This window comes from Mytilus californianus, unplaced genomic scaffold (genome assembly GCF_021869535.1).
Source record: "Mytilus californianus isolate M0D057914Y unplaced genomic scaffold, xbMytCali1.0.p SCAF_5, whole genome shotgun sequence".
NCBI lineage: Eukaryota > Metazoa > Mollusca > Bivalvia > Mytilida > Mytilidae > Mytilus > Mytilus californianus.
In genome coordinates this window covers 67170334-67183533 of record NW_026262701.1, presented here as the reverse complement: position 1 = coordinate 67183533, position 13200 = coordinate 67170334, and the positions used below count along the sequence as shown (strand labels likewise).

At 32.0% G+C, this 13200-nt stretch overlaps 2 protein-coding genes across 5 annotated transcripts in view; one reads left to right on the top strand and one right to left on the bottom strand.

Moving 5' to 3' along the window:
* LOC127701283 (uncharacterized) overlaps nt 1–13200 on the bottom strand; it is a 526465-nt gene that overhangs the window by 71183 nt on the left and 442082 nt on the right. Inside the window, exon 6 of one of the 4 annotated variants that reach the window (XM_052205147.1) lies at nt 10390–10404. The exons of 2 other annotated variants lie outside the window; for them this stretch is intronic. The gene's annotated coding sequence lies outside the window, so the exon portion shown is untranslated. Of the gene's footprint in view, nt 1–10389; nt 10405–13200 lie in introns of those variants that run through there. One more of the 4 variants, XR_007981969.1, reaches the window with a different exon arrangement.
* The window catches only part of LOC127701260 (E3 ubiquitin-protein ligase TTC3-like), a 111729-nt gene that overhangs the window by 81479 nt on the left and 17050 nt on the right, over nt 1–13200 (top strand). The window contains exons 27-28 of the mRNA XM_052205084.1: nt 534–671; nt 4875–6969. Of these exons, the coding sequence (XP_052061044.1) occupies nt 534–671; nt 4875–6969 (2233 nt within the window). The remainder of the gene's footprint in view (nt 1–533; nt 672–4874; nt 6970–13200) is intronic.

The following is a 13200-nucleotide window of genomic DNA, read 5'->3' as shown; positions in this document are numbered from 1 at the left end:
TTTTACCTGTATAAGAATGAGTTTTTGTGGATCGAATCAGTCAATCAAATGGTTTACCCTTGTTTCACTTTCAATGTTGACATTCTTTTCCTTTTAATAACTGAACACGCCTAATTCATGTGTAACCCATCTCTAGCTAAGGGGTTAAATTGAAGGTCACATGAATACAGATTCAATGAGGTCGAATTATTCACTTGCAAGTGAATAACTCATCAGCGATGTTTCTTACCTTATTTTGACAAAATTGAAACATACTGGCTGCTAAAAGCGAATTATTATTTCACTATTTCACTTTCATGATTGAACAAAAAAAAACATATATTAATTTTTTTTTTTATCTTTTTTTATTTAAAGGGTTAAAGAGAAATATGAACAAAAAAATAAAGAATAGAGTATAATGGGGTAAAACCTTATGAATGATAAAGTCCTAACAAATCGTAACAACTGATTGATAAAATAAATATTGATCTGTTCTCTTTCTGAACCTGAGGTAAAATTCACAGGATAAACCCTTGAATAATTTATAATTTTAGGAAGCTGTCAACACCAGCACCATCTATTCCTAAAGAGGAGGAATTTACCGTGCAACAAAGTATAAAGAAACAATTCATACCAAAGACACTTGCAGTAACACCAGCACTTTTCGACGAAATTGCAAAGAATTTGTTTTCGTAAGTTTTAATTCATTGTTAATTTGATATATTTATGTTTGTCTTATGTTATGGTTAAGTTGTGTTTTGTCTTATCTTATAATTAAGTTGTGTACTTGTTTCGTTTGGTCTGCTTGCTGGTAAGGTTTTTATGGTCTGATACATGGTTTCAAAAACTATTATATTTCAGGATATGATTTTTAAAATTCATTTTTGTCCCATGATGTTTGAATGCAATGGACACCAAATGTAAGTTTGCCTCTTTCACATAATCAAAGGTAGTAATTTGGATCAAGGTGATATCTTTGATTTGACATTTTCCCTAGCACTGGTACACTTTTCCTCTTTAAGCGACATGAGGAGTAATTTCTGTAAAAAACAAGCCAAAACTGTATATCAGAAATATAATCAATTAAGGTTAATTGGTTGTCTGACAGAAAGGTAAAGTATATAATGTTGGACATCAGTGGATTTTTCTTGATGTTGTTGCTCATTTTTGACTGGCATCTAAATGATTGTAGCAATGAATTGTTTATTTAAAAAAATAAAATAAAACATAAGTTCACTGATGTTCAACACTTCAATTTCAAACAATGCACTGCCATTTAACAGAACTATATGAAAGTAAGAGTTACTGTCACAGAATCCATATCAAATGTGCAAAGTAATCATTTTCATATCTAATTCATTGTTTTTGATTCTCCAATGATTACCTTAGTTGCCTTTAATTACAAAGTCAAAAGAGATTAAAAACAGAACCGTAATCGACCTTGTATAGTTTGCACTGGTACATTGTCCTCACCCCCCTTCTCGCCTTGAGAAGTCAGGTAAAAAAAAACTTTTCATAACTGTTTGAAAACGTTTAATGAAACTCCAGTGATCTCAAATCGTGTGTGATCGTTTGCAGTATTTTCATGGAAAAACCCATTTTCCAGCATCAAATAAAAGTTAAAAGTGCTTGAAAATGATTCTAGAATACTTCATGTTAAAATAAGTAAAAATCACAAAATAAAAAAACTGAGAAACTTGTGTATGTTTAACCCGGAGATTCGAATAGCATGTGTAAATGAAAATAAATACGGTGAGAGTGTGCGTAAAATCTGTACTTAATAGGTACCACTAGAATACGACTTTTAAAGTAAAACAGCTCCATCCTTTAGTAAAATGCTGTTAAACATATCCATCATATTAATGTTTGAAGGATCTTAAGCTAAAACAAAACACATGCATCAGTATCAATCACCAAAACGGAACTACTAAACGATAACGTTTTGTAGTTTATATATCGTTATGCATAAACTGGTTCCAGGCTAACTTATACACTTTTTTCATTTCGTTAAATACAAGCAGTTTCCAGTTTATGTTATGCAATGCTGTGAAAAGAAACGAGAAATTTGTAATGAAGCATTTAATTTTGAAACTAATCACATAATGGATTTTGAATTAAAATTGCACATTCATATGGATTAGGCAAAATATTAGTTTTGAAAATGATAAGGGCATCCTCTACAATTTCAATAACAAACATGGCGGAAGGTAAACAAACCTCACGAAATCGAGGTTTTCTCTTATTTCTTGCTTATCGTACCCTATAATCTGCATACCTGTCTGGCAGGTTTAATTTTGGAGAATAAAAACTCGGAATATACAAGCCTGATTCGGTATTGAAATAAATGTCTGGCTGGTCCAAATTTTTTTGGGGGGAAAACCTTGGTCTGAGATAAAAGAAACAAAAAACAAAACAAATATTTGAGAAAATCTTTTTCAATCAAGAAATTATAATTTTAATGGAGACATTAGAACTTAATGCATATGTATGTTCAAAAATCATTTGATATGAGCTGCGTCGGATAGAAATTGACCTTATGCAAATGAATATTAATACATCTGTTAACCTATTTCGGGTTGAAAAAATCTGTATGCGAAGTTTGTAACTGTTTGAAAATTGTTGATATAAGAACCCAACATAACAGACCAAAATTCATCTTTTATTTCATATTTAAATGTTCCAAAATCAATCAAAGTCTTATACATGCACTTGCATAAGGTTGATTTCTATCCAATGCAGCTCATATAATGATTTCTATGTTCAAATTATTTATTTGGTTCAAAATAAAACATTCTATACTGATGCTGAGTTGTTTGATATAATTACTGATCAAGAATGAGTTTTTTTAAGATTAATATATGGCATCAAGCTGTAAAGTATGTTTAAGTTCATGTCTGGGTTTTTTTGCTCGGAGGCTGGTAGGTTTTGAAAATTTGAATTGATTCAAAGCAGATAAAAAAAACCACACAAGGCATAACTATATTTGTGTGTAAGTATTCAAGCATTGATAATTTCATCATGTTGTGATGGGAAACTTTTCAATTTATGGTCTTGATCTCATGCTTTTTGATAATAATGATGAGAAATTGTTAAATTCAGTAGAATTTATTCATACAATTTCTTGTAAGTGACACTGCCTCAGAGGTGTGATTGTAGCGTGCTGTCTTCAAGTGAGGTATGTTGTGGGTTCTATCCCATGCTTAGTCAACTTTACAGAGCATAATAAGATCTACAAATAAGTCAACATGACCAAATTGTCAGATAACTTATAAGATTTATTGCCCTTAAATAAATTTTTTTTTTTTTTTATAATTTTGTTAATTGTCTTGAAAACTTTAATAGATAGATATAAACTGTAAACAGTAAAAATGACCATCAATACAATATCTACACAAATATCACTTAATTAGATTTATAGATTTATAGATAAGCAAACATAACTAATTGCAAGAAAGAAAAAATAAACATCAAAATGGCATATTTTTACCAGGTGAGCGATTCAGACTCTTGTGAGCCTCTTATATATATATGCACATTAAATCTAAATTTATGATATAATTTGATGAAATTTTGCATTTTCACTGCTCCTCAATATTTAATTAATGATGAGTTTTGCAGTATCAGCAAAAGAATTATGTTAGGATAGCATTGGTATGCTCCACGCCTCTAGGCAAAGGGGGCCTTGTCCATCTGTACATATATCCCGTAATAGGTTTTCGTTCTCTAACTTTAGTTAGCTTCAAACAAATGTAATGAAACTTATACACAATGCTTTAACCACCAAAAACAGATCCAAGTTCAAATTTTGGATGGCACCACTTTCTCGAGTTGTGTATCTTTATGAATGAAAAAAATGCTTAATTTGCCTTATATTTACAATTGGGGGCATTTGTGTAACATGGACACATTCTTCTTTTATTGAAGGTTATAGTTAGGTATCTCATATTATTCTTACTGACTGATTGACTCAGCGTGACAGTAAGCACAAAACTTGATTGATGTATATTATAAAACTAGACATCAATAAAACAAGGAATTATTTATTTCTGGAATAATCTTGAATTCTGGAAAATTTATGAGAAATGTATGATGAAAACTAATCCAACTAAACAGGGTTAGCCATGCATGCATGGCAAAGGGGGTTAGTTAGTTTATACTGAAATATCAGGGAAAGTAACCTGAACTTTAGCCATTCACATGGCTAACCCTATTTAGTTGGGTTAGGTTTCATCAATTTTCCAGAATTCAAAATTATTCCAGATTCAAATAATTCCTTGTTACAAGAAGATTTAGTGATTTATAGTCATTACATAAAACATCATAGACTTCAAAATATCACTCAAATTTAAAATAAACAATCATAGAGCATGTGTTTAAACATTCCTGCTATTATTATTATAGTCCTCTCAGTATGAAGGGTTATATTGGTTTACCCCTGTTAGTCCATCCCATGAAACTTTTTTGCATTTTTCTCATGAGTATTACAAATAGAAAATTGGTAGCAAGCTTCATGTGAGCATACTGAACTGTATGAATTATTCAACTTCCTGTTTACAAAATACTTATATATTCTTACACATAATGGTCATGAACGAAATTTTTTCCCATTTTTTCAAAATCTACGAATCAGATCTTCCTTAAATTTGGTATCAAGCTTCATGTGAGCACGCTTAACATATAATGTGTTTTCACATCTATCACTATTCAATTTCCTGTTAAAAGAATACTCATTGCAGGGTTATTATTACTTACAGTTCAACTTGATATTTCTGATGCTGCAGTTAATAGCAGAAGCTTCAACAGCAGAGATGAAAGAATTTATTTTTTTAATATATTGTTTTATAAAGTTTTTTAGAATTATCTAATATAATATTTAAATTTTTCTATCTTTTAAGATTTTTTGAGGACTTATTGCAAGCTCATGGACCACTTCACATCAACGATGCTAAAATTACAACAATGTTGGAAGATTTCCCCCCAGATGCAAAAGTCAGGATCGAGACAGCCGGAGGTTTAAATAAATTTCTTTTGCAGTCAACAAAATTTGCAATGCATGGTGAAATTGTTTGCATGAGAGAAGATGCTCATAAGGCTAGTAAGATATCTAGACAACAAAGTGAAAGTTTTGCCTCAAAAGCATCTAAGCTTAAATCTAATAGTGATACTAGTCAATCTGGTTTACAGAAACAAGAAAATGTTTGGACAAATGGGAAAGTTCTGGAAACTAAGGAATCCAAGCTACAAGACAATATACCTAAGGTAGCTTCGGATCCAGAACTTTCTGTCCTGTCAGGTATGAAAAGCAAAGTATCAAAGACATCATACATGGATACTCTGGATGATTTTGATTATCCTGAAATTTCTTTTGATAAAACTGTTGAATATTCCAAAAAGAATGTGGAAAAAACAGATGAAAATGTGAAAAAGAACTCAGAAAAAACCATCGAATATCCAAAAATTCCTGTTCCAGAAAAAAGTGTTGAAAAACCGCAACCTACTGAACTATCTGTTGCCATGGATATGGATGAGTTGGATGACATTGACTTAATTCCTGTTACTCGTAAAAGTAAGAAGAAAAAGAAAAATAAATGCATGGATGACCTTGATGATTTTGATTGGAGCATTTCTGAATCGGACAATTTCAAAGAAAGTACTGCATTTTCAGATGTTGACAGTATTAGTAGTAAAGATGAGTTATCTAAAATTGTTGGAAGAGAAAAAATGGACTTGAATAAACTTGAGCGCAGAAATGAAAAACATGAATTAAAGACTGAATTTTCAATGAGCCAAAGTAGTTCAAAATCTGACCTCAGTGAAAGAAGTGATTTGTCAGCAGATCTAAAGGCAGTGAAACAAAAAATGCCAGAACTGAAACCACCGCCTGTTGCAAAAAGTATGTGGCCTTCAAGAGAACGAACATTGAACTCTTCCCCAAATAACTTTGGGCCAATTGGTTCTCCTGTGCCTTTAGAAAAAAGTGAAAACAGAGCTGAACAGTCAGATTCAGTTCCATCTTATACATCATATTTAAATGACAAAAACAGTTCGTTACTGCTTATGGACACAGCAGTAGCAGCTGAACGTGAAAAATATAGGATTGATTCAAAATTAGTACAAGAATTGACTGATCAAGTGATGAATGATATGACGTTTGGGAAAAATTTAACAGAAACAGAAAGAAAAGACTTGTACAAACAAGTGTCTCAAGATATTTGGAATGATTTTAAACGTACCAAAAAAACTGATCAATGGACACCAAAAACAACTGAAACAGGATATGAATATACAGTCAACAAAAAATCTTTTAATGAGGAATACATGAAAAATTTTTACCAAAAGAAAACTACTGACCCAAATTTAAATTCTTTGTCATTTGCTGTAGTGACTTCAAGCAATTATTTGTATGGGGACACTACGTTTTCAAATAATATTTCCTCCACCAATTCCGGATGGCCCACAAGTGTTAATGATTCATTAGGATATACAAACTATCAAACAAATGTGACTACAACAACATCATCTTCTTTTTCACCATTAACTTCAAATGTGTCTGCATTTCCTTCTATGACTACAACTCCATCACTGTTTTCACCTTTGACATCCAATTCTGGATTTCAATCCCCTTTTTCGATGGCAGATTCCAAACAAAATCTCTTTGGTAACTGGTCAATTGGAATATCTGTCACACAGACAACAAGCAGTTTTACGTCTTCTTCTTCTCAGCCTTTGAATACTTTTCCAGGAAATTATACCAGTGATAGTTCTGTGTTTAGCAACAATTTTCATAAAAAATTCAATGTGGATCGTTCAATTCAATGTGTTGTTGAAACATGCACCATAGCAATGAATACTGATCCTTATGAACCTTTGAAGGAAGAATATCAGCGAATGAAAAAGGAATATGATTTATTACAAGGAGACTTGACAAGTGCTTTGACACAGAAACAAGAGCTTGCCTCACATGTACAGGAGCTGAACAACAGATTCAAGGTAAGTCTTGTTTTTTTTTATTAAATGGAATGTGTGCACAGTAAAATATGGGAAGGCCAGAAAAGAGTGTGTGTAGGATTTCCTGACAGCAGTATTTTTGAGCTTCTTGTAACCACTAACTTATTTCTTCAAAATATGTGAAAGAATTGATTAATAAAACTACAATGTAAATGTATGACAAAATGTGTGTTGAAAGTTGCAAGTTGAAAAGTGCAACCTTTCAGTAAAACAAACAATATGTGTCATGCCAGAACTGGATTCAGTGATAACAATCTTCTAGCAATGGTTAGGCAGAAATATTCTAAAATAAATTAACTCTTCCTTTTGTATATTTTCTAGCATTTTATGGATTTGATAGCTCATGTAAGTCCCAGCAAAATTCTTTCTTAACCACATCCAGTCTTGTAAGTGCTTTCACACATGCAATTCTCCAATTCTTACCAGATTATTGTGAAATTTATATCATAGGTTTTAATTATATCAGCAATGTCACGGTTAAATTCGAATCAAACCATGCCAAACTACTACCTAATAATAAATATAAATATGGAAATATAAATAATATGAAAAATTGCATTGTAAGCTCTCTCAAGCCTACATTTCTTATTAGATTATTATGATGAAAGTTATATTAATATATATCAAAGGTTAATATCAGCAATGTTTGGGATGACATGGATGAGTTAGAAAATAAATGCTGATCAATTTTTTTAGCTCACCTGGCCCACAGGGCCAAGTGAGCTTTTCTCATCACTTGCCGTCAGTCGTCCGTCGTCGTCTGTTAACTTTTAAAAAAATCTTCTCCTCTGAAACTACTGGGCCAAATTTAACCAAACTTGGCCACAATCATCATTGTGGTATCTAGTTTAAAAAATGTGTCCGATGACCCCACCTGCCAACCAAGATGGCCGACATGCCTAAAAATTGTACATAAGGGTAAAATGCAAGTTTTGTCTATTATTCTTTTACGATTTCCTATAGGAGTTATTGCCCTTTTAATACAAATTTTACCATTTTTATGCCCCCGCCCTAGTGGAGGGGGCATTAAGTTTTATCCTTGTCCGTCTGTACGTACGTCCGTACGTCCCAAAGTTGGTTTCCATTCTCTAACTTTAGTTTGCCTCAACCAAATGTTATGAAACTTATAAACAATGCTTATTACCACTAAATACAGATCAAGTTTGAATTTTAGTGGCGTCACTTTTACCGTTCTAGAGTTATGCCCCTTTACAAATGGAAAAATTGCTAAATTTTTCGTTTCTGTTCTCTAACTTAAGTTTGCCTCAATCAAATGTTACGAATCTTATACACATTGCTTATTACCACAATATACAGATCAATGTTGAATTTTGGTGCCGTCACTTTTACTGTTCTAGAGTTATGCCCTTTACAAATGGAAAAATTGCTGAATTTTTCATTTTTTTTTTCTAACTATCAAGTATTTTTAAAATTGGAGTTATCTTTCTTTGTCCATGATTATAGTTGAATCAACTACAATCAATGCTTTATACAATGCAATGTTTAATTTTACCTTCCACTGATAAATTAAAGCAATTTTTACCCTTCATTTCTAAAAATATTTTAAAGTCTTCTTTGAAAATTGGAGTTCTCTTTCTTTGTGCATAATGGTAGTTGAATCAACTACAACCAATGCTTTATACAATGCAATATTCAATTTTACTTCCTACTGATAAATTAAAGCAATCTTTACCATTCTGTGCTTACAAGCACTTTGATTACTGTTCTAGAGTTATGCCCATTTACAAATGAAAAAAATTGCTGAATTTTTCGTTTCCGTTCTCTAACTTGAGTTTGTCTTAAATTAATGTAATGAAATGTATATATAATGCTTGTTACCACAAAACTTAGTTTAATTTTTTGTTTCCGTTTTCTAACTTTAGTTTGCCTCAACCAAATGTTATGAAACTTATACACAATGCTTATTACTACATAATACAGATTAAGTACGAAATTTGGTGGCGACACTTTTACCATTCTTGAGTTATGTCCCTTTATAAACATAAAAATTGCTGAATTTTTCATTTCCGTTCTCTAACTTTAGTTTGTCTCAACCAAATGTTATAAAACTTATACACAACCGTTCAAGAGTTATGCCTATTTACAAATAGAAAAATTGCTGAATTTTTAGTTTCTGTTCTCTACTTAAGTTAGCCTCAACCAAATGTTATGAGACTTACACACAATGCTTATTACCACAAAACTCAGATCAAGTTAAAATTTGGGTAGCGTCGCTTTTACCGTTCTTCAGTTATGTCCCTTTATAACTATATGATATGCAAGCGGGGGCATCATCTGTGTCCACATGTGGACACTATCCACATTTACTTTTCATTTTTATACGACCGCAAAAATTGTGGTCGTATATTGGTATGACGTTGGCGTCGTTGTCTTCTGAAGACACATTGGTTTTCGCACAATAACTTTAGTTTAAGTGAATGGATCTCTATGAAATTTTATCATAAGGTTCAATACCACAAAAGGAAGGTTGGGATTTTTTTGGGGGGTTATGGATCCAACAGTTAAGGAATTAGGGGCCAAAAATAAGCATTTTTGTAACTTCCAGACAATAACTTGTGTGTTAGTGTATGGATCTCTCTGACATTGTACCACAAGGTTCCATATCACAAAGGGAATGCTGGGATTGATATTGGGGGTAATTGCCTCAAAATTTTAGGAATAAGGGGGCAAAAAAGGGGCAAAAAACAAGCATTTTTCTAGTTTCATGATAATAACTTGTGTGTAAGTGTATGGATCTTTCTTAAATTGTACTACAATGTTCCATATCACAAAGGGAAAGCTGGAATTGAGTTTGGGGGTAATTGCCCAAAACGTTTAGGAATAAGGGGCCAAAAATAAGCATTTTTCTAGTTTCCAGACAATAACTTGTGTTCAATTGTATGGATCTCTCTGAAATTGTACTGCAAGGTACCATACCACAAAGGAAAGGCTGGGATGGATTTTGGGGGTAATTGCCTCAAAATTTTAGGAATTAGGGGCCTAAAAGGGGCAAAAAACAACCATTTTTCTAGTTTTAGGACAATAACTTGTGTGTAAGTGTATGGATCTTTATGAAATTGTACTACAAGGTTCCATATCACAAAGGGAAAGCTGGGTTTGAGTTTGGGGGTAATTGCCCTAAACGTTTAGGAATTTTGGGCCAAAAAGGGGCCAAAAAAACAAGCATTTTTCTAGTTTCCAGACAATAACTTGTGTTCAAGTGTATGGATCTCTCTGAAATTGTACTGCAAGGTACCATACCACAAAGGGAAGGCTGGGATTGAGTTTGGGGGTGATGAATCATAAGGGGGTGTCAGAAACCTATTATGTGTCAAATACTTAATTACAATCCAAATTCAGACCGGTATCAAGCGCGAATATTGTGTCCATTTTTGCCCCAACTGTTCAGGGTTGGACCTCTGCGGTCGTATCCAGCTGCGCTCAGCGAAGCATTTTATTGCCTTATATCTTTAAAACTATAATAGATACAGAGAAACTTTAAATTGCAAAAAATGATCAGAAAGACTCTGTTCTAAAAATAAGTCTAATGGTTGAAATCGTCAGTTGACTCCTTATTAGAGTTATTGCCCTTTGATGACGATTTGTACAATTATTTTGCATTTTTGCCTTATATCTTAAAAATTATAAAAGATAGAAAGAAACTTAAATAAGTAAAAATGATCAGCAAGATAAGATCTACAATTAAGATAATATGGCGGAAATCGTCTGATGACTCCTTATTGGAGTTATTGCCCTTTATTGACGATTTTTACCATATTTTTTTTTTGAGTTTTGCCTTATATGATAAAAATTATAATCGATAGATAGAAACTTAAATAATAAAAAATGATGAGCAAGACGAGTCAAAATTTGCCGATACAGTTCGTAGACTGTCACTCTTTATAGGAATGATTGCCCTTGAATTAGGAATTTTTTTTTACCCTTTTTTTTTGTGTTTTGAGCAAAAACTAAATAAGATAGAGAGAAACTAAACAGACTAAATGATCAGCAATATAAGATTAAAAAAAAAAACAGAGATTTTTGTCATTAATTCTATTCTCATCTACAATGTTGGAGAATATACATATAGACCAAGGTGAGTGACACAGGCTCTTTAGAGACTCTTGTTTTTTTATTAAAATGTGTGTCAACATTAGAATTGTAATGACAATGACTGAATTGGCCATAGTCATGATAGTCATGATAGTTAGAAAGGGAAAATACAGGGTCTACTAAAAATTAGTGAATTTGACAAATTGGTCAGGAATGATTGAGGTGATGATTTATTGATAAAAAGAGGCTAGATCAATATTTTTCAGTGTTTTCCACTTTTACCCATTAGCCAAGTACAATGAAGACTTGCTTGAGAATGATTTTCACTTTAACGTGCAATCCAACCTCTAATGTCCAAATATACAGTGGCCATTATCTTATTGTGCAACCATTCAGATAGATTTATGAAACATATTAAATGCCAGTTTTCTTACCATTTGTAGTCCATGTAAATTTTCTTTGTAATTTTGTAAAATATTTACAGAATAAATAAAAAAAATTGCTTGCATGAATTATATTAAGGTCCCTAGAAAGATATACTAATTTTGTATCCAGTTATTAATTTAAAGTAGGTTTGGTCAGATGGTCCTGATTTTTATGATATTTCTTTTCTTTTACACAGAAGTATCACATGTTTTTTGCTTAAGCCAAAAAAATTATATATATACCTGATTTCTGCCTCCTGACCTACTCTTTAATTTTGATCACTGACCCTTAAAGATTGTATTGCCTTTTCATATAACCATGATTACTATTCATAAAATGGCATTTTGTGTCATTTTTGAGTAATCTGTGATTCCTTTTTCTGCTTGACTATTTAACAATTTTGTGATAAGATTGACCAAAATCGAGTGTAAAAGTTGTCAGAACATAGGAAATTACAAATGTCATGAATGTACAATGGTGCTAAAATGAATTAGCAAATGTATTGTGTAATTTAGGATCAAACTTTATAAAAACATGCAATTTTTGTTGATAATCCAAAATAAAAAAAGAATCTCAAACAAACAACTCTTTGTATGCCCCTGCCGCAGCAGAGGAAGCATTAAGTGTTATGTCTGTACGTCCGTCCGTATGTATGTCTTAAAATTGGTTTCCGTTCTTTAACTTTAGTTTGCCTCAACCAAATCTTATGAAACTTATACACAATGCTTATATTTTGGTGTATGGAATAATTGTAAGGTGTATACATGTATGTCTGTCTAACAGGATTTATCTGACCTCATTTTCATCATGTTCATGGATCTTTAAAAGTGTTAAGTTTATGTGATACTCCTAGTAAAACCTAAAGCTTTAAGACTTTCAACAAAAAATCAATGGTCAGTAAAACAGATGAGACATTTCAGCATGTGCACTCTTGTGAAAGATATTATTTTTATTTTACATGTATGCTTTATTTGTTTTCATTTTTAAAACACCAATAAATTCAATATTACAGTTTCAGACTATGTTACCAGTAAGATTTTTGTTTGATATAGAAATTCAGAGCATGAAGAAAGTAAAATTGTTGTCAGATCTGTGTGTGTATATAAGGAATCATGGGCCTATTTGAATATTGGATGTAATTGTAGTGTTTAAATGTGTTATTGTTGTATTAAGATGAAACAGAAATTCAAATTTATCAGTCTTGCTGCAATGATTGTTTTTCCTTTTGCTGCATCCATTTATTCAGATATGTTTTTTGATTTCTACAAGTCCTCTTCATCATGTTCATTAAAACATCCTTCAAAATTTGCTCAGAACATAACTTAAAATACACTGTTCATTGTCCCCCTCCACTTGTGCCACAAGGCATATAATTATAGTCTTAATTCAACTGTCCAGCTGTCCATCTGAATCATAACAGCATAATATAGAGAAAGGTTACATACTTGGTAGGATTGTTTGTCATTACACTTGTACAGTCAGTTTATTATGACAGTTTTGATGAGAGCTATTAGAGTTTGATCATTTTTGGGATTATTGTAACACAGTGGCATCTTGGGAAATCATCTACTCTGAGACTGTTTTACAGAAAGCTTAAAATGACTAAAAATCTTGTTAATGACAAATTACTACGACCTTTGAATAAATGGTCACTGTATGATAGATATTCTGATTAAAGGATTTACTGCTTCCATCATGTCTATTTTGCTTAGGTTTTGTAAGCTAAATACACAA